The following is a 22,548-nucleotide window of genomic DNA, read 5'->3' as shown; positions in this document are numbered from 1 at the left end:
TTGTGGCGGGCTTTGTCATCGGGGAGCTGGGCCTATCGTGACCTCTGGCCCTGGATAGTCGGGCCGGCCCACACCTATCCTGGACTTGATCCTTGCTCGGCTTGAGTTTCGTTGCTGGAGTTCTAATACACGCATGGTTGCTGCGGTATCAATCTTCGTTGCTTTCTTTTTTTTTCCAGAAAAACTAACGGAAATGCTTTGGTGCGGACTTCGACATGTCCGGACGCCGTGTTTCTTGGGCCTCGCATTACCAGCCCAACTAGCCTGCTCCCCTCTACGGCTCTACCTTCGTTCTTTTATGGTTTCTTCAAAAAAAAAAAAAGTAGCGATATCTCCGTACGGCCATCGTGGCGTTCCGCATCGCTCGTCCACCACTCGCCTTCTCTCACCGCTGGTCTCTCCAGCGGCAACCACCTCCACTTCCTCCGCCCTGAGGCCCTCGCCCGCCTCCGCGATGCCAGGCTCCGCCGTCGGAGTTGCACCTGCAGCTGGCGCTAGCATCCACCTCGTCACCTCCTCCTGTGGGTGGAGACGACGAAGGCTTCACGATCGTGCCGTACTTCGCATCTGCCTCGAGCGAGGCTCCTCGCGCCCGATGCCCCAACGGAAGAAGCTCGCGGCGACTAAGTCCATGGTGCTCTTCGTTTCCCACCTCCCAGCCCCGATCAACCCATCGAGGCGGTTATCGAGTTCCTCAACGCGCCTTACATGGTGGTCACCGTCCACTAGAGTGTCGCGCATGACATGTTGCAAGCGTATGTTTTAAGTGTTTCAAATGTTCTAAAAGTATGTTGCAAGTGTTTCATATGGATGTTGTAAAAGTAGATCAAAATGTTGCATATATTGCAATGGCTATACACGTATGTTGCAAAAGTCTATTCCAAATATTTCATCTGTTTTTTTGGAGTAAGTTGTAAGTGTGTGTTTTCTGGATGTTGCATATGTTTCACACATATTTTTGCAAGTGATGTTGCAAATGTTTGCAATGGCTTTCAAATGTTTTTCAGGTGTTTTGCAAGTGTTTTATCTGGATATTGCAAAGTAGATCAGGTGTTGCACATGTTGCAATGCGCTTGAGATGCCACTAGTACAGAAATGATTTTTAGAGGCGTCTCTCTTTTCTAACAGAAGCGGTTGTCTTAGCACGTCATCACTAACCTTCGCAGTAGACATTGTAGCTATACAACCGTTGCTAGAAATCAATTTTTAGGGACGGTTTTATTAAGAAATCCGCCTCTGAAAATAGATTTTTAAGGGCGGCTGTCTTAAGTCAACGGCCTCTTAAAATCAATTTTATAGGCGGTTTTAAAATCGTCTCTGAAAATCACTTATTTTTACAGTCGCTGGCATAGTAGCGGTTTTAAAACCGTCTCTGAAGATCACTTTTGACCGTCTCTAAAAATCTTTTTTATACTAGTGTGCGGAGGGGCGCGAGGTCCCTACGTGTGGTCTAGTGACGCGGATGACGTCCGGACGGCATGGGCGCGCGAAATATAGGCACGGGTGTGGAGTGTAGGCGCAAGCGCGGGAAACATAGTGTAGCTTGGGCGTCCGTCTAAATCAGCCCTGGGCAAATTTTATCGAGAACCGAACCGAACTAACCGAGAACCAAAATTTCAGCTACCTGTTCAGTTCTCAGTTCTTAGGAACCAAACTTTGTTCGGTTAAATCGGTTCCTCCCCTCGGTTAACCGAAATAACCGAAACCGATGAGAGGAACTTGTAAATCAGTACCAAGAGATCAGTAATTGGGTTGTGAACTTGTGATTTGTGAATGTGCTGATGTGTTGGTTTTGGTTATTTGGTTGTGACTTATTAATTTGCATATGTTGCCATGTCATTTATGCCTTGAAAACAACCAAAATGCTGCTGAATTTTTCTAATGTAACATGTTCAATAATTGGTCGGTTAGTTCGGTTGGAACCGAAAACCGAACCGAACTAACAGAAACCGAACTTGGTCGGTACCGAGTTTTTTGAAGAACCGATCGGTACCGAGTTTCCTGAGAACCGAACTTTCTCAAAAACCAAAGAACCGATCGGTTCGGTTCGGTAAAACCGAACGCCCAGGCCTAGTCTAAATGTATGGGCGCTAGCACTACCGAAAAAATAAACTCAAACAATTTTTTTAAATTGCTCCATGTTATAGACGTTTAATGATAATTAACCTCATTCATTCGACCGATGAAACAATAAGGTTATACAAAGATAATTAAGGACAACTAAAAGATATGCTTAAATATTAGCTTATAACACTACTTACTGCCATCATCATCATCATCTTTTGTCAGTAACTGCTACGGAATCCTATTCTACAAAGGATAGGACAAGATTTTGGATCTAATCAACGTATGCCCCGAATTTTTTACTATTTGGCCCTTTTTTTGAAAGTTTCTCTCAAATAGACCCCTGGCGGAAAGAATTCCGGAAATGGACCCTTGGCTCGGCGCCAGAGTGACTGGCGCCGAGGTCCTGGGCATGGGGAAATGGCCTGCCAGGGGCTCGGCGCCAGAGTGACTGGCGCCGAGCTCAGCGCCGTAGATCTTGGCGTCGAGCTCGGCGCCATAGTGAATGGCGCCGAGCCACCTGCATTTAACCCAGCCTGCACTTCTTCCCCGAGCGTTCTTCCTCTTATTTCTCCTCTGTCTCGGGTTTTTTTCTCGCCACTTCACATACCTCACGAATCGACATATTGGACCTTGAAAACCTTGATTTGATCCGTAGATCTTCGAGAGCAAGGTATACTCGCTCACCTCCTTGTTTTTCTCGCATCGATTCGGTACATATTAGTCGGATTTTTGAACCTAAGAATCGTCATCACTTAGGGTTTCATTGTATCCCTCAATATATGTATTATACAACCGTAGGTTGATTTTAAGGCGTGGAAAAAGCTAGCAAACCAAGCCGCATGTAGTTATGTTATGGGTTTATTGTTGTGGATGAAATGAGAAACCCTAGGTTTAGGGTATAATGTTAATTGCTTTTGGTTCTTAGAACGAAATTGATTGTATTGTAGTTATGGTTCTCATTGATATTTTGTTGTGATATTTTTATTTATGTTTGTTAAATTACATCCTATTTGTTAGATGCAAGAAATGTTTCGGGAGGAGTTTTGGCGAAAATGGGGTCGTCCTCGAGAATTATACCCCAACGCGTCTAGCAAAGATGCCCCCGTTCCTCCTAACCTTCCTGTCCCTAACTATGACTGTGGTTTCCCGGCTCATGTTTTTCAATCGAAATATCCGGACACAGCCGCGCGTTGCTTCTACACATGTAGTCGGTTTAATGTAAGAAATTGTTTGTACTATCCTTTTTCTTTATTTGTTTAAGTATGGTACTAATATTTTATTGGAATCTCGTTGTGTAGGACCATGAGAGGTGCTTTTTCTTTTAGTGGATCGATGGTGCAGACAAGTTTGATCCTAGGTACCTCTTTTTCGATGATTGGTTTAGAGGGAGACATCCACGTGAGCACTTCAAGCGGTGGGTTCCACCCCCCCTAACCCTTCGGCAATGATGGCTAAGGAGAAGCACCTAGCCACAGTTAGACGACTCGAGGAACCTCCTCTGTGCAATTACGGAGATCGAGCTGTGATAAACCCTGAGAATACGTTGGAGTTTGTGTGTCCAAACAAGCATGAAGTAAGTGCAAAGTGTATGTGTTAAAATCTTGAGCTATATGTGTTTATGTACTAATGTCTCATTATTTAGGTGTATTCAATGGCAAAGTGTCGTTTCAAGGAGTGGTTGTATGGTCCTAAGAACCAATGGCTGGAAGAACCGCGGAGGGTTAAGGAAAAAAAGAAAGAACGGGTAATCTACAAAGCACCTCCTGTCATGTGCGAATGTGGTGTAAAATCCAACTATGGCCTAGTCCCTTCGGAGCTTGGAATAGGTCATTATTGCGGCCATATGATTGAGTATGATGAGGTTCGTTATTTTTCTAGTAAACATGAAATCGTATTTTGTTTGTTTTGCTAAGACATATATGATATAATATTTGTTTTGAACAGAGCACTAGGAAATGCAGTTGTGAATGTTATGATGGTCAAGCTAAGTTCTTGGATGAACTAAAGAAGAGGCAAGTAATTGTACAGAAGAGGGGATATGGACCTAACTACATCAACCTATTCGTTAAACATCATAAAGAAAAGATGCGTGAGTTTGCTAGACAGCGCGGTATTTGTAACCCGATCGATGTTGGGCTTAACAAATGGGGATTGGAGAGGCGGACGATGTTAGAGGAGGAGAGGGCAAGGAATGAGGTAAGGGAGGAGACAAGAGTACAGATGTAGGTCTTGAACGAGCATGTTGCTACATTATGTGCCAGTGAGTGCTTGAAAACCTTTTTTCATTGCCTGGTTTTAAATGTAATATTATCGAGTTGCTAACTGATTGCATTTTATACATCAAGGGATTGGTTGCAGCAGGGAACATGCTGCAGAGGTGGCTCGTGCAAGGTATGAGGAGAAGAAGTTAGATGGCCATAGATCATGAGCTGGTCGCACCGTTCAATCACCGATTGTGTTGTGTGATGATGGAGACGAGGATGAGAACGACACTAGCAGACTGAGTGAGCTCATTGCTCTAGCAGAGGCGGGCATACAGGTGTAGGAGGCTGAGGACGACACTGGTAGACTAAGCAAGCTTATCTCTCTAGCAGAGGCGGGCATTCAGGCGCAGGAGGCTGACGACGACATTGGCAGACTGAGCGAGCTCATCGCTCTAGCAGAGGCGGGCTTACAGGCAGAGGAGGATGATGACGCGTTCTTCACTCAGGCCGCAGCGGCCACAGATGAAGCGGAGGCCGCTTACTACAAGCGACAGGTAGGTCAGAGCAACGCAGTTGAGCCTAGCCATAGCAACAGGGTTGTAGTAGAGGACTAGTACTCGGATGATGAGTTGCTTACTCAGTACGTTTCAGATTGAGGATTTAGAAGTGCATTTGCCCCTATGTCTACTGTCGGCACTTAGTTGTACTATTAATATGTTGTGTAATGTGACATAGTATCGAACTTTTCATTATGTGGTTGTTTTCATTATCAATGGTCTTAATATTTCGCTTAATGATACAGACGTATTTCCATTTAAACATGTGCTGCAAAAAACAGTTAACGACATACGGTATTATAGAAATCAACACACGAAACACATTAAATGGCATGTGACTACATGTACCGAACCTGGGTACATAGTTTTCTTTGACTAAACCTAACATGCCTTAGGTAATTAAACCATGCCTTCAGTAATTAAACCTAACATGCCTTAGGTAATTCAACCTGGGGTTCTCCACAAGAAAAAAATAAAGTCATCCTAGTAGTGTGGCCACATAGCAAATTGTGTTGCACCTTCTCCATAGTAGCCTCCCGTTGTTGGTGGTGGTGGTGGCGGGGGTGATGGGGGAGGCCCCTTTTTCTTGTGGTTAGGGCAGGTGCAATATGGATCATTGCAGAGTGCCTCCTATGAATCGGCACTATTGTTGTTGTCGTCCTATTTGTCGTCCTTGTAAGCGCTGCTAACTTCCCTTTCTAGATCGAAGATACGGTCTTGTAGGTAGTAGATGTACTCCGCATGCGGATAAATAGGTCGAGGATCGACCCACCTACTGAACCCACAGTTTTCTTCAGCCAAGGAAGACTACAAAAAGCATGTCATGTAAGTGATATACAAGACAAACATATTGAAGAAACAAATAGTAATAGCAATTACCCATGCTCGCGGGCATTTGAAGAAACGACGACCTCCATCTATTCCCTCGGTGAACATCTGCACTAGGCAGTCCTCACCATGCATGCATTTTGGCCACTCTTCTTTCCTTTCATCGTATCCTCTCAATGGTGCCTCTTTGGTGAAATCACTTTTGCTCTCAATTGGGAACCTCTCATAAAGAGCTTCCTCAAAGAAATCGGGACCAAGAGGACCCTCCCACCCCCAGGTAGTTTTCTTCCCCTTTTCTCTCCCTATGGATGACCCTTCAGACATTGGTACTACAACGAAAGCAAATGCTGAGGAGTGTTCTTCTTCCTTGTTGTTTGTGTGAATGAGAGGGAGTGAGTGGTTATTTATAGGTTGAGAGGAGGAATGGAGGCCTGTCAATGTGCCATGTCAGCGATCCATGTGCCTCTTCACCTTAGCCCTTGGATCAAACAGTCATAAGATGGATGGTGGAGATAGAGTTTAGTTGTGCTTCCTTTCATGTTGTCCGTGCATCTAAAAGGTCTATATCAGTGATGTGATAATTCGATGATGTCCGTGTATCTGACAAGTCTATGTTTATTGTCTGAAAAGCATAGATCCGTTCACTGTTGCTTGATAATCCTAGATTCTTCTACACAGCGTATGTACAAATATTCCTGGATTATAAACATAATAAATTTATAGTTAATCTGTGTACTACATTTATGCCTTTGTACAAGTGTAGTATGATTAAAGGTTCACGCAAAAAATTCGCAAGATACTGTCTTGTATTAGAAGCATCCACAGTTACAAACAGAGACATCAATATATATTCTAAACATTTAATCATCCAACAAGCATAATGCAACCACAATGAATATCACAACCAACATAATATGTCATGCAAAGTCCAAATAGTCCACAATGTCCATACAGTCCCAAATAGTTAAAGAAAAGTAAATACAAAATTCACAATAGTTCATAGTAACACCTACCACGTCCCTCACTGTCTCCTACTCTTGCCCCTACCCTTGTGACCAGAGCGCTGGTGCCTGGAGTGTAAGGATCACATGGACGGCGTCGCCTAGTGCCTAGAGGTGGTGTAGGATGAGTCGATGGAGCGTCATGGAGCTGAGAGGGCCCAAGCTCATCGTGGCTCTTGTCCATGTCATTGTCGTCGTTGGCCTCCTCGTCCTCCTCCCCGTCCCCTGTAGCTGCTTGACTAGAGGAACCCAAGGCTCCTCTTCCTACGGAAGGATCGTACACATCATGCGTCGTGTTTGTCCTGCAACCACAACGACCAGCTGCACGGCGTAGACGACATGACAACCTCTGTTGTACAAAACTATATTAACTGAAAGAATATAACGTATTAATGATTTGTTTGAAAGAATATTTTTAATCTTACATCTAGGAAGCCAAGTATGTAGTCATCATTGACTCTCGGCCGAACGCGCTCGATCTCTTCAACTGAGCTTCTCAGTGTATTGCCCTGCAACAAAGTTTTCAATAATAAGACTTCTGAACAGATAGCATTTAGTTTTGTTTTCTTTTGTACAAGATTGTAACTTATTATAAGGGTTATACAGCTCGAAGGTTGCAATAACTACAATAGATAACTCCTAATGTCGGTCCAAGAACGCCTAATGTATTGTTATGTAACTAAACGTAACAAAATAAGGCGATTGGCTTACCACTCTATCCTACAAAAAAAGTGAATGAATTAGAATTGCAATGTACAATGAAACATGAACTTATAAATGTATAAGTAATTGACACAAATACAAGCATAAATTGAGACATGCATAATTAAATATATGATAAGACAAATATAAAATAATACTATAAACCAATAGTCCTACCTCACTAATCTGCCAACGGCAACTTCGTGAGTTGTGGCCAAGTCTACCGCACTTGCCGCACTCGTACTGCTCGGGATCAGTAACAAATGGAGTTCCTCTCCCACGCCTAGTTCTTTTGGGTATCTGATCCATAACCATCCTATGCCTCGTCCTCTGCCTTGATCCACGCTTGTTCCAACGGTAAGCTGGATCCGCAATGTACTTCGGCCCATCATATGGAGGCCACTCTCTAGGGTCCCAGAAAGGCACGAAGCGGGGGCTCCATGTGTTCACAAGCGTGTTGACACTGAACTCGTGAGGTATCCTCCTCTCGATATTATAGTTGCGATGCCTAGCTGCTGCCACCAAATGCGAACATACAAAGTGGTATTGCCTTGGTTTACCACAAGTGCACTTGAAATCTTGGAGGACAACCACATGTATCCTCGACTCTCGGACCTCGCCGTCGGATGTTGTACTACCCCTATGCTCGACCTGATAAATCCCTGTGGCGTGGTCCAAGCATGCAACCTCATGTGTGCCAGCCCTTTCTCTTGCCTTCTCTAGGTGTGCCTTTGGTTTCGGAGCCCATATCTCTCCATCACTCCTCAACTGCAATGCATGGGCGTGTCTATCGTTGAACCAGGCAACAAGCTTATAGAAGGTGAATTGAACACTTGCATTCACGGACATATTACGTATCCCCAATAGCAACTTATTGAATGACTCTGCCATGTTGCTGCACTGAAACTCGTACCTCCAGCCACCGTCGTTATGAGCTCTCATCCATTTCTCCAAATCCCTCATCAAACCTGTGAGCCATTGTCTACCTTCTGCATTTGATGCGGTTCTGACCTGCTCCAACTTTTCCCTAAAGTACTTGTCCTCAAGCTATCGAGCAGCCTCCTAGAACAGATCAAAGTTTTTCTTGACACCGTCCTTCCGTAGTAGATTCTTGGCAAGGTGTCGAGTACACCAACGATGGTGCAAAGGTGCATACCCCTCTAACTACTCTCACACGGCATTAAGTATGCCCTGATGCCTATCAGATATTACGCCAACCTCCCTGCCAGGGCCAACCACGTGTATCCGGACTAGCCTCAAGAACCATCTCCAACTGTCATTGTTCTCCTTCTCAACCAAAGCAAATGCCAAAGGAACCAACTTATTGTTCACGTCACAGGATATGGCTATAAGAACTGTGCCCTGGTATTTACCAATCAAGAATGTACCATCAATGGAGAAGACGGGACGACAGTGCCTAAAGGCCTCGACACACTGAGGAAAGCACCAGAAGGCACAGAAAAATATCTGCCTCCCATCCTTCCATGCATTAGGTTTTGGGATGTACTCATAATGTATGCCTAGATTCACCGCTTTGATTGCATTGAAAAAAACTGGCAGCTGCTCATACCCATCCTCCCAGTCCCCATATATCATCTTCCACGCTCGCTGCTTAGCCTTCCATGCTTTACCATAAGTTATCACATATCCTCCATACAACACCTCAACGGTCCTGATAATTGTTCTCACCTTCATGTTGGGTTCTCCCTGCAAAATTCCCATCAACTGCTTGGCAATGAGGGTAGATGTCAACTGCCGATGCCTCAGTGTCAGCTCATGGTCAGCACAATTGTGTGGCCCAACAACTTTTGTGATCTTCCATTTTCCGATCACCTATTGCTTCCTTGCACAAACCCTCCATGGGCAGCGTTCCTTGTCACACACAACTGTGTAACGACGCTCCACATATGAATGCAATACCCTGTAAGGCCTCTTTCGTATCACTGCAAAAGCCTACAACCACCTCTTCAAAGCAGGGAGGTCATTGAACACCCTCCCCTCCTCAATTACCATGTTAGGACCGGCCTCAGGAGCTTCTAGGAGCTCATCATCACGTCCTTCTGCAAACGCCAGATCGGAATGAGCAAGATCACTGAACTCATGAACTCTAGGATCACAGCGGTTGGGAAAGATACGCCTCATCATCTCAACATCACTCTCCGTCAGCTCTCCAACAGGATGATCATCATCAGAATCAAGAGCCCTAGCTATCTCATATGGCTTCGAATCATTCATAATTTCAACATTATTGGAGCCACGAAATCCATCTCCAAAGTGCACTTGCGCAGCAACATGGGGCACATCCATATTCTCAGGAATGTCTCCTGCAACGTCATTACAGAAATGAGGAAAGAATAAAAGAAATAGATGTAATGAACGGGATAAGCTCCCAAAAACCATGCAGTTAAGACACTTACTCGGATGATTCTATGTCAAAGGGATCTCATAAGGAAGATTTGCCATGAAAACATGAGTATGACAACCATCTCCAAATAACGCATTGGGGGCAGATTGAGCATCAGGAACCGTAGGCGCAATCTGCACATGCAGGTAAGGTTCCGAAACGGGAGGGTCGATGTGTGCCGGATGATCCATTGCTGGGGTAAACCCATGAGGGATTGGATCAACTAACACCCGATAAACAACCATGTCCAAATGTTACAGCTGGCTCTTCATAGCCGATCTCACATAGTTGTCCCACTGATCCGCACAACCAATTGAGATCATTCGCCTAAAGATGTTCGGAGGACAACCTAGGTGCAGTACACCATCAACTGCAATGTCATCATCTCCAAAGCAATGCAGCTCCTCCCGAGCCCTTGCAACCATCTCACTAAATGAAGGCCTATTATTGAATAGCACAGGCACGCTTTGCATGTCAAGAAACTCAACATATCTATAACGATCGCTTTCAACCGTGCCTCCATGATATATGGTCACTAGGTTGACCATCTATTTCAAAAACGTAATGAAACACATGTCCTTTAGTCCAAATTAGACGATAGATAGTACCTAACAAGTACTTTCTAACTACAAACTAAGTAATCATGATAATAACTACGTATATATTTATAGTGTACTCACTAAATAGCTAAATCATATGTAGTTAACTACAAATATAACTACATATCTAAGTAGCTATCTAACTATATCTATTTACCAATGTATCTATGTTTCTATCTATCTACATATATATCTCACTAAATCAACTAACTAAGTCATCACAGTATAACTAGTAAATAATAAACACCAACTAAATAGGCACATTGCATATTCATATTTTTTACCTTTCCGGGTCGACGGACGATGGGCGTAGGTCAAGGCGAAGATCTAGGCCTACGGTGGTGCGGCCAATGACAGAGGTGGCGCGCGGCGGTCGCGGGGTGCCCGGCGCTCCACGTGGCGAGACCGGCTCGACGGGCGCGGGAGGCGGGGCGAGGCGAGGGCGGCGGTGGACGTCAGCAAGGCGCGGCGAGACCGGCTCGATGGGCGTGGGAGGCAGGGCGAGGCGAGGGCGGCGGTGGACATCGGCAAGGCGCGGCGAGACCGGCTCGACAGGCGTAGGAGGCGGGGCGAGGCGAGGGCGGCGGTGGACGTCGGCAAGGCGGGGCGAGGCCGGCGGTGGAGGGGGCAAGGCGGGGCGAGGCCGAGGCCGCCGGTGGAGACAAAGGCGAGGACGGCGGTGGAGGGCGTGGCGGCTCGGCACTGTAGCCAACCAACGGGCAATAGTGCGAGGGCACGGTGGCGCGGTGCGGGCTCAGGCGAGGGAGCGGCGGCGGCGGCGCGGTGCGGGCTCGGCCGCCGGAGCAGCAGCGGCGCGGGCAGGCGGAGCAGCAGCGGCGCGGGCGGGCTCGGCCGTGGCACGGGTAGGCGCGGCGCGGCGTGGTGCGGGCAGGCGAGGGCGCGGGCAGGCGCGCGCGGCGCAGCGTGGCGTGGTGGCGTGGGTGAGCATGGGCGCGGGCGCGGCGGGGGAGTGGCGACAACGCGGTTAGGGGCGGCTAGGGCGAGATGGAGAAGAAGAACGGCGGCCGGTAGATATTTAGGGGGCTCGGCGCCAGAGTGACTGGCGCCGAGCTCGGCGCCAAGATCTACGGCGCCGAGCTCGGCGCCAGTCACTCTAGCGCCGAGCCCCTGACAGGCCATTTCCCCATGCCCAAGACCTCGGCGCCAGTGACCGTGGCGCCGAGCTCGGCGCCAGTCACTCTGGCGCCGAGCCAAGGGTCCATTTCCGGAATTCTTTCCGCCAGGGGTCTATTTGAGAGAAACTTTCAAAAATAGGGCCAAATAGTAAAAAATTCGGACGTACGCCTCCTAGAGAGTTAGGAGTTGCAAGCAATCTGCCGGATGGCTGTTGATGAGCCTAGAAGAGTGTTGGGCCTCGGTACGACAAGCAGACAATCCAGAGAGGTCCCTCGGCTGGCTAGGCTAGACGAGCTCAACTAATTTTTTTTAAAAGGCACCGGCAAGAAATTTGTTGTGCATGTATTAATAGAGTAGAAGCAAAGTACAACAATTTTTTTATAGAAAAAAAACAACCACCCTCATAGAGAGTCAACACCCACCATAGAACTACTGTAGGTGAAATAAACCCAGGGCTACCGTTGTTGCACCGCCACAACAACGACCACAGGAAGACGCCTTCAGCTGGCTATCGCTGCCGAAGCAATCCTGGTCGCTGGCAAGCGTGAGCAGGTGCCTCCGCGCCGGTCTTTGCAAACCGCTTCCAGCCAAGCCGTCGTCGGCCCCTACGGGTCGCCACCAACCACCCCTACGGCAAGGACAAACAACACGGGCACAACGGAGAATCTCCATTGCGCTGCCTCCATGGAGGAAAAGACGTCCACGGACGCCTTTAGCGGAGTAGCTTTTCAACCGGAGAAAACCTCAGAGAGATAAGGGGCCTCACAACAATGCCTCCAAAGAGGGACATGGCGCTGATGCGTCATCATTGTTGGCATAGGCACAAAGCCAAACAATGCTTTCACCCGAGAACCCCTCACCTCAAAAGGTCGCCGCGCCTAAGCAAAGATCGTCGTCGTCGCTGTTTCCAGTCACAGAAAATCCACAAAGGTAGCTCGTCGCAAATCGACGCCAATCGCTGTGGTAGGTCCATAGGAGCCGCCACTATCTAGATGTCGCTGCCACGGCAAACAGGCCAGCAAGTCACCGTGGTGCCGATCCTCGTGAATCGCTGCCATACCAAAAGCCGCCAACCCCTACAAAACGCCCCTAAGACTGTCTCCAACAGAAATAACCTAAACACGATACCCATTCAATAGTATAGGTCACATATAGTGAAAGGGTCATGGGCCCAAATCTCTCCTTCTCCAACATACCCTGACCTCAAAGTCTCCCAGCCACAAGTTCACTCGGTAAAAAAAATCTTACCAGCCACCCCCTCCTCCTCACAAAAAAGAAGCCGCCCGGTCTCTCTCGGTCTTCCCAGGCGGCAGCAGGCGTGGCGACGGCGCACCACCATGGGTGGCACGGCGGCGGCCCCTTCCCCTTCGCCTCCTTCCTCCCTCTCTCTCTCCTCTCGACCTCCTCTCTCTTTGCCTCTCTCTCTCCACACGGTGCGCATCCAGGTGGATAGGACGAGGCGGCAGCGCACCCGCCGGCCAGCCCGACCAACGGCGCGGGCGGTCTGGCGGTGCCTCTCTCTCTTCCTCTCCCTCTCCCTCTCTCCAGATCTACAGCCGCATCGGGCGGCCTCCGGCGCACCAGCGTGGCCAGGCCTCCGCGATGGGCGCAGCCGCCTCCCCTCCCCCCGCTGCGCGCATCTCTCTCTCGCGTGCCTTCGCTTTTGGGGTGGCGGCGCGCCACCAGGTCGCGAGCGCCGACGGATCCCCGCTGCGTGTGCGCGGTGCACCAGCATGAGCGCGCCCGAGGTCCGTGCCTCCGACACGGCGCCAGCGGCATAGCGGGCACCACCGGTGGCCACGGCTCCCCCGAGCCTCCCTTCCCGTCGTCGTTCGCTGTGTTTTGCGTCGTCGAAAGAGACGACGCTTTTTTGCCTTCCGACTCGCCTGCTACGCAAAATGGCTGCCTTGTTTGCGTCCTGAGCGTGTTTTTGGGACGTAAAGCACTGTGCACGACGTATTTTGTGGTTGGGTCACACTTTGCCTGCGTTGTTGGAGACAGTCTAAAGACCTCCGCAACCACACAGCGTACCATGCTGCCCGCTCGGCCACCGTTGCCCCAGTGCTGCCAACCACCACTTGACCACCACCGCCGCAGCACTATCCACCTCGGCACCTACCGTAGGGCGCGTTCCTGCCATCGCCGATGCTGGTGCCCTCCAGCAGCCTCCGCTGGCTCCACACATCCATGCCGCACAGCCGCCGGGAGCCGCCATCACCTCGTCGCTGTCGGCCACCACCCGGAAGCAGCTGTCGCAGGGCGCGTAGGCCCGCACCATCCCCGCTCGCCATGGCCGGCGCTCCTCGGCCGCGGAAACAGCTCCCACCGGTAGCCGCCTCCTCTCCACACAGATCTGGACCAAAGAGAACCGGATCCAGTCCATCACGGAGTGCAGCCCGCCGCCGGTCGAGCCCCTCACGGATCCAGCCCTAGGACACCGGATCTGGCTGCCAACACACCGGATCCGCCGTCTAGGGCCACCAACGCCGACGCTGCCACAGTTGGCGGCCTCCTCGGCGACCGCAACCGGCAGGGGAGAAGGAAGGGAAACCCCGCCGCCGCCTTCCTTGGGCCCGCGCGGGCCTCCCGGCGGAGCACTCCGGCGACGGCGAGGTGGGGGAGAGGAGGGGGCAGAGGTGCGGCAGCGCGGTTTGGGGTTGCCGCCCGTGCCGTCCGCTCGGGCGACGCGGGGGCGAGAGCAGTTTCTAGGTGGGAATCCGAACCCAACTAATTATCTTTCCAGAAGTGCATTTTCCTACCATCACCAATCCTCCACATATAACCCATCTTAGCCGCTTGGTCTGTCCACGCAAAACCTTTGAAAAAACAGAAATGTTATACAACACACATGTATTTTAGCAAAAAAAACACACATGAATTTTCTCTCTCTTTCCCTTCCCTCTCTCTTTCCTCCTCTCTCTCGCTCTTTCTCTTTCTCGCTTCGTTGACCGAGCGGATGGGAATGAGGACGACGACGACCAACGCGTTTGCGATGGCATTCAATGCCGTGCCCCAGGCCACGTCGCACGAACTAGTGGGGAGGCGCCACCTCACCCCGTGGGCCCCACGTGTCACTGACTCTGTCTTTTTGTCCTTCCATAGAAAAAAATTGTGATCTGTGATCTGTGATGTGTGATCTGTGGAGGCTGAAGGTAGAAGAATGGTGGAGGCTGTTGGATCTTAATCCTATGGTGTAAAAAAATTCATGTGTTGAAACTGTATAAAATATATGGTTGTTGGGTAGACATACCCTTGAAGAAATTAGAGGCACTCATCTTGTTGCTTGCTTATGGTGTTTCACGATCAGTATTGGAAATTAACGGAGAAGTGGTGGAATGTGTGGAACCACATGTTGGATCACTCGGCAAGAAGCTTCTCAGTCGCCAGAGAAAGCTAGTCTTTTTTTTTGCGACGTTTTTAGAGAAAGCGAGTCGACGCCGCTTGTTTCTTCGGAAAAGATCAGAAGAATATCTACCTGTTCCGCGTTCCTTGGTCGCCTTCTGTGCGACGGAGAAAGAGAGAAGGGAATGAATCGCAGGCTTAACCGTAGCGGCGTAGCACAAGGAAAAAAAACAGAACGGACACGCATGAAGACTGAAAAAAGTAACTTGCATTCATTCTTTATTTGTGGTACCGTTGGTTTCGCTGAAAAAACAAATCGAAATACTGTTCCGACTAATTTGTTGTCAGAGAAAAATGCTATTCCGGCTAAAAAAAACAAGCTGAAAAAGACGGATTATAAGAGAAGCGAACGGGGACACAATCGTCTCTTTTTGCCACTTGGCCAAAAATATCACACTTTGGTCACTCATTTGAACTTATTATACTACTATTTTATGTGCTTGTCCTTTACTTTCTCGTCTTTTCCACCTCTTGATCGACAAACTCGTCCAAACGGCAATCCAGAACTGAGACCAATAATTGTGTCAGGAAGACCAGAGTTTCAGCAGTTTGTTACAAAACAAAAGCAACACAAGCTCCGACCTCCGAGAGAGATCACATAATTGATTGAAACAAAAGAAAGACACCAAGCCTCCGCCAGTGTAAGTGCTGCTCGCGGCAACCAACAACCCCAAAGTCTGGCTTCCAACTTCGTCCTTGCAGTTGCAAATCAAAAATAGCGGCAGACAGGGGAGCCATGCTGGCAGGTTTCTGAAGACGCCATGTCTATGTTTCCAGAGGTACCAAGCACATAGCAGCAAGTCAGCAAGTAAGTATTGCACCAGTATTAGGGGGATCAGGTCATCAGACTTATTCCATGATTCTTGTCTTTCAGACTTACTAGTTGATAAATACAGTAGTTGCCATATTCTCCCCATAGCTAGCCTATTCTCTGATCTTGTCTTACACCAAAGAACACGGAAGGGAATGCTTCTCCCGGCTTTTCTCCTGCAACCGCTCCTCCTCGCATGCTTCTTTTCATCCTTTGTTCATCCTATGGAACCAAACGCATCCAGAACTTGGTGCGCCAATATGTCCATTCCTTATCCTTTTGGTATTGCTGGCGATGGCGGGAGCCCCTTCCCGTCCCAAGGCTTCCAGATATCATGTGGCTCCCGTGGATCTGCTGCCTTGTCTGGACCCGGCGGTCCGTCGCTGCCCATTGGAAACAGTGTGTTTGGGATTCTTGACATCTCATTGCTGGATGGTTTTGTGACCATAGCAGCTAGTGCCAGTTCTCAGGAGTGCAAGGGGAACTCTAGCTTTAACCTTGAGGGTACCATCTTCACATACTCAGATACAAGAAACAAGTTCACAGCTCTGGGTTGTAACGTGGTGGCCATGCTGTTGAATGGCAGTAGCGGGTATAGCGGTGGTTGCGCTTCCTTTTGCTCTACCAAAGATAATATCGTTAATGGTTCATGCTCTGGTGTGGCTTGCTGCCAAGCTCCGGTGCCGAAAGGGCTAAAGAAGATGGAGCTAGAATTCAGTATTATATCCAACAAGTACAACAGCACTCCACCATGCGGCGAGGCCTTCATCGTGGAGCAGAACTCGTATGTGTTTTCAAGTCTTGACTTGGATAACAAGCCTCAATACCGACCTGTTGTGCTTGAGTGGTCTGTGGTCTATAGATGGTGGCAGCTGTTAAGAGGCAAACCAGTCCTCCACATCGTATGCCTGCCGGGAGAATACCTACTGCTACAACTCACCAAATGGAATTGGTTACCGCTGCAATTGCTCCGACGGATTTCAGGGGAACCCATACCTGCCAGGGCCTGGTGGTGGATGCCAAGGTACCAAATAAACTCTTGTACATAGATGCCTGTAGTTCTTCTCAAAAAAAAAAAAAACCCTGTAGTACCTGTAAGTAGCTTTTAATAATTTGTTTCTTCAACTTTAGATGGCAAGCAGAATCCATGTCTGATATCTGTTTTCTTTTTCACGTGGCTGTCCGCTGTTGGCAAGATATTGATGAATGCACCACCACAAATCCGTGCACACATAAGTGCGTCAACACAATAGGTGGTTTCCACTGCAGGTGCCCCGCAGGGATGAGCGGCGATGGCTTCAAAGAGGGAAATGGATGCAATGGAGTAGGCACGCTAACAATTGCCGGAGGTAAGTGTTTGAAACCATACATCATCCAGTGAAAGATTATTCAGTCATAAGAAACTTCTGAATTTTATTGCTCCTATCTTGCAGTCACAGGACTAGCTCTGCTAGTACTTCTCTTTATTCTTGGTTTCTGGACCCATTGGCTTGTTAAGAAGAGGAAACTTGCAAAGACAAGACAGAGATACTTTATGGAGAATGGTGGCATGTTGCTGAAGCAGCAGATGTTTTCTGAGAGGGCACCGCTGCATATATTCACCTCTAGTGAGCTTGACAAAGCAACCAGTAACTTCAGTGATGACAATATTATTGGCAGAGGGGGATTTGGGACTGTGTACAAAGGCATACTATCCAACCAAGTGGTTGTGGCAATCAAGAAGGCACAGCGAGTTGATCAGACCCAGATGGAACAATTCGTCAATGAGTTGATCATTCTTTCACAAGTGAACCACAAACATGTGGTCCAGTTATTAGGATGTTGTCTTGAGACTGAAGTTCCTTTATTGGTTTATGAATTCATTACCAATGGGGCCCTTTTTCATCATCTACACAATACATCAGCCCCAATGTCATGGGAGAACCGTCTAAGCATTGCAGTTGAAACTGCATCGGCACTTGCATACTTGCATTTAGCTACAAAGATGCCAATAATTCACAGAGATGTCAAGTCATCAAACATACTTCTTGATGAGAATTTCACCGCAAAGGTGTCTGATTTTGGTGCCTCAAGGCCAATACCCTACAATCAGACCCATGTGACAACATTAGTGCAAGGGACACTAGGGTACCTTGACCCTGAGTACTTCCAGACAAGCCAATTGACTGAGAAGAGTGATGTGTACAGTTTTGGTGTGGTACTCATCGAGCTACTAACAAGGAAGAAACCTATTATGGATGGTATGACGGATGACGTGAGAAGCCTAGCCCTGCAATTTAGTATGTTATTCCATCAAAATAAGTTGTTGGAGATTGTTGATCCTACAGTAGCAGAAGAGGCTGGAATGCAACATATTGAAACGGTAGCAAAGTTGGCGTTACGATGCTTAAGGTTGAAAGGTGAAGAAAGACCAAGGATGATAGAGGTTGCAATTGAACTTGAAGCACTGAGAAGGTTGATGAAACAACATTTTATCATGAAGAGCGAGTCTTTGCTTCACGAGTCATGGTGCCATGAAGAGATGAGCATTGATGCACCATCGAATTTTTGCCTTGGCGATGATGGCATTCCTGGAGATGAAAGCCAAGAGATCATTCTACTTCCATCCAACGGTCTCTCATCCTAACTCAATAACTATCACAAAAAGAAGGTTTTAGCTGATTCTACCTTCTCAATTGTCAATTCAATCTTAATAATCTCTACGTCTTGTGCTTAGCTTCCAACCTGGTTAATGGAATATTGCTATACAAGTCCTTTTTTGTGAATTATTTGCCCAATTTTTTTGTTCAGCTATCAATGTTAGAAAATCCATTTTCAGTCACGGTCTAAACTGATTTCTAGAGGCGATCCTCTAGCCAAGTGCCTCTAGAAATATGTGTTTTGCAAAGGCAGGCGGTCACCTGCTTTTAGAAATTGGATTTATAGAGGCAATTGGAATCATAGCATAGCCAGCATCTAGAGATTGATTAAAACTTAGTGCCCCTTGGCATTTCTAGATGTGGTTCTTGATGGAGCCGCATCTAAAAAAACAAGACACCTCTAAAAGTCATTTATGTGGTACTGTATTTTTTGTGTCCACTTGTAGTTCAAAAGACGATTGTGTCCACTTGTAGTTCAAAAGACGATAGCAATTCAGCTAAGTTATATCTCTATTGTATCAAAAGAGTTCACCCTGTTCGCTGATGCTGAAATTTAGTTTATGCTAATGCTTATGCTGAAATGTTGTGAGAGAAAAACAATGTTCCATGACTGAAAAAGTAGTTCTGAATAAGCTCAAGCAAACAGGGCGAACAAAGAAATCAAGAGATCTATATATGCTTATCTCTTAATCTACTAATCAACCATTCTATAGTACTAGTATATTGTCCATACTAACGCTACGACAATATTTGGTACATACACACCAAAACAACCAAAACACAATAAAACCTCTTGTCACGCTATTGACCCTAGTCAATGCCATAACGAGAAGTCTTCGAAACAAAATCATTTTCCAACAAACTAAAATTTGGTTGAATTCGTGCCACGCTCGAATTCAACGTGCAACCATATCCTACCGTTCCTACTCTGGGCGGCGCAACATACAACATGCAACCGCTCGAATTAAAGATTATGCTCACGTCATATTCTCATTCAAACGACGACATAAATGCAAGAGAGCAAAGCAGCCTAAAGATTAGTAACAGAAAGACTCTGCATGACCACGTAACCAGTGTCTGTGCCATCCTATAATAGATGTAGCACAGATAGGCCATAAAAGATTAGCTTGATAAATGCTAAAATCTCCCGGCATGTGTATAAATGATCAGCAAGCACTAAAGCAAGCCCAATAAGAGTTGTCCTGAAGCCTTTCATTTGCAATTTTGACACTATCCAGCTTGACCCATTGAAAAGGAGTCACAGAGCTGCAGGAATAAAAAAAAAGGAAATTTATCGTAATTTTGACATTGGTCAGACTAATGATGCCTACTTCAACTTGCTCTGAACAAAAAAGGCTGCTGCTGCTTTTTGCTACAAGATTAATGACAAAATAATATCCTACAATAGCCAATGGACCAAAAAAGATCATTATCAGGAGCACTACCCAGTATAATAAAATATAGGCAATGCCGCAGGTTCTATTTAACTTTGACAGAGATCCTTAATTATAAACTTCAATGTGATTTTTGTTTACCGTGGTGTTTAACCAAGATCCGCTGTCAGCTCAATATTGCCCACTAAATTAGCAGATACGTATTGTTGGTGACCCATTGGACTGAATAGCTGAATCCTCGGAATACAAATCAGCCCCAAAATCCATATCTGATTTTTATCCGTATTTTTTCCATTTATTTTTGGCATATCAGCTCACGAAGCAGAAACAGAACAATCCAGGTTGCAGTAGCAAAATATTTTTACAATAGGGGCATGCCATCTCTTGTCGTATCAGCACCAATGACAAGCACGAATGCCGCTGAGCACTTAACTTTTTTCTCTCGTCTAATAAAAATCTCGCAAAATCTTTAGCCGTCTTTCGAAAAAAAGTTCACACTCATGAGTTCTGAGCCACGAAATGGACAGTAATTAGCAAGTATGCATTTCACCTCATAGTTGTAATGACCCACAGCAATTAGCATGTACGTAAATGATATGTCTGCACCTGCGTTGTAAAGCCCACACAGTCAGTTGTCGCGCAAAGGAGGTAAACTCTAGTGATATCATGAATACACTCTAGTGATATCACCATCAGCATCCCTCTAATCTCCTAGCTGAGATGAGCTCCAAGAATGGGTATGAAGACCACGACCTCTTCACCTTTGGCATGGAGCTTACCACCGCCGAGCGCTTTTCATACTACGAGAAATGTGTGGCTTTTTGACGTTCTATTACGTTATAACATGTGGAATTTACGCCACAATTTAAGATTTATGACAATGGGTTGACGAAAATCCAAACGTCAAAAAACCACCGTCACAAATTTATTATGTAACGTTTATATATTTATTGTCATAAGTATATGACATTGCTTTATTATCACAAAATCCTCGGCCTTGCCACGTGGCAGCTGACATGGCAGGGAAAAAAACGTCACAAAATAAGATTTGGCCTGCTAAAGGCCACGTAGCTCATGGGACACAAAGATTTGGTGGGCTGTTGCTGGCTTTTTATGGTTGCAGCCCAAGCAATTTTTTAGCCCATATAATTTTTGGCCCACACAATTCAGACCAAAGCCCAAAGCTTACAGCCCAAAGCTTGCAACCGACCATCAAAATAAATTAATCGATGCAACAACTAATAATTAGAATATGCCCGAAATACATTATTTATCATTTATAATAATAATACAGATGTACAACAATTAATAATTAGAATACACCAGAAATACATCATTTATAATTAGAAAAAAATTGGTTTCATAGCTTCCAAAGACCACGACATTCGAAAAATACCATCAAAAGACATCCGTCACGTAAAATACCACCAAAAGAACGAAATGTTACCTTCAAATAGCATTCTATCACGGTGGTTGCTGTTGCCGTGAATTCCTCTGTCGAGACACGTTTCTTCCTCAACCTAGCTGCCTGGTTGGGCATGGACACGCTGATAGACAGCGACACACGCCCTACGCCACGTGGCTACCTCGCACGACCCAGTCGCTTCGGGTCCGCACGGTGGCGCCCGCAGCTGCCTCACGCCCTCACGTCCGTAGACACTGCCAGGAGACCAGTGCCCTATGTGCGACTATACGTACATGCATGGATCATTTATCAATGAGCTCACAGCGCATGCAAGAGCAATCGAGTTTGTGTGCATGCATATAGGAGTACTCACGATGGCTGGGACCTAGGACGAGGGCTGCCTATGCCTAGTTCACTCGCCTGTGCCTGGACGCCAAGCTCGAAGCCACCGATCTACTCTCATCTCTCACCACCACCGTTCCCCACCGTTGGCACCACCGTACCACTATCGAGCTGTGTGCCCCACCATCTCCGCCAGCATGTTCTCACCCCTACGCACGATAGCAAACAACTCCGAGCCGGAGCCACGCCATGCGCCAAAACTGCTGTTGTCCGCCGCCATGGCCAGCTCTCAGTCCGCCGTCGCTGTTCCCATGGGTGCAGACCACCAGCACCTTGGCCGATCATACCACCACGTCCGTCCGAACTTCTTCCGACCACGGCTCACCTGAACTGGGTAAATCCGCTCTGGGACGCTGGATCCTGCCGCCGCCAGGTGCATTGTTCCTACTGCTCGCCATGGCCGCCGCACGGAGAATTCCCACGAACAGCTCCAATCGGAGGCGCCTCCACCGAGCCAACTACACTGTCGCGTCCACCACCACCGCGTGACCAAACCGGAGAAGAATTAGCGACAAACTGCTCGGTGCTCTGCTGGGTCGTTGCTATAGTTTTGAATGTTTGATGCAGGGAAACAACAGAGGGAAAGAGAAGTGGCTAATAAAGGTTCGAAAACCCATGCAGGCATGGCGCATGCTCTGATCCCTTCTCCCTGCTTGGCTGCTTCCTATTACCCGAGACCCGAGCTCGTCCTCGCCATCGATTTTGTATGAAATACGTGTGTGTATTTGAAGTGGCCATGCAAAATGAGTACGCTGGGGAATGATAATAGCAAGGGCGCTAGCGCCCGCACGCACGCACAGTCTGTCTCCGTCCGACTCAAACGCGCACCCTGCGCTTGACGCTGCACCAGCATCTGGACGACCACACAGCCCGCCACTGTCCGCCTCGCCCCCGCCTCGCATTCACACCCTACCCCGTTGCTGTGCCCGCCACTCCTTCCCCCTGACCCCCTTATCTCTCTTCGTGTGGGTGGGACCTAGGAACTGGCCCCTGCTC

General features: G+C 47.6%; 1 protein-coding gene and 1 pseudogene across 1 annotated transcript; one reads left to right on the top strand and one right to left on the bottom strand.

Moving 5' to 3' along the window:
* Positions 1-10,695: 10,695 nt before the first annotated feature.
* On the bottom strand, positions 10,696-11,502 carry LOC136536367 (uncharacterized). The gene has a single exon (XM_066528689.1). It carries the CDS (start codon positions 11,500-11,502, stop codon positions 10,696-10,698), a length of 807 nt encoding a protein of 268 aa, XP_066384786.1.
* A 3,966-nt stretch (positions 11,503-15,468) lies between these two features.
* On the top strand, positions 15,469-18,665 carry LOC136538501 (wall-associated receptor kinase 17-like; annotated as a pseudogene).
* The last annotated feature ends 3,883 nt before the right edge of the window (positions 18,666-22,548 follow it).

The sequence above is a fragment of the Miscanthus floridulus genome, chromosome 2 (assembly GCF_019320115.1).
Source record: "Miscanthus floridulus cultivar M001 chromosome 2, ASM1932011v1, whole genome shotgun sequence".
Taxonomy (NCBI): domain Eukaryota; kingdom Viridiplantae; phylum Streptophyta; class Magnoliopsida; order Poales; family Poaceae; genus Miscanthus; species Miscanthus floridulus.
This window is presented reverse-complemented; position numbering and strand designations above follow the sequence as displayed.

What these genes read in the sequence shown, in the direction of transcription:
- LOC136536367 (XM_066528689.1), bottom strand. Translation starts at nt 11,502, where the DNA reads ATGGCCTGTCAGGGGCTCGGCGCTAGAGTGACTGGCGCCGAGCTCGGC.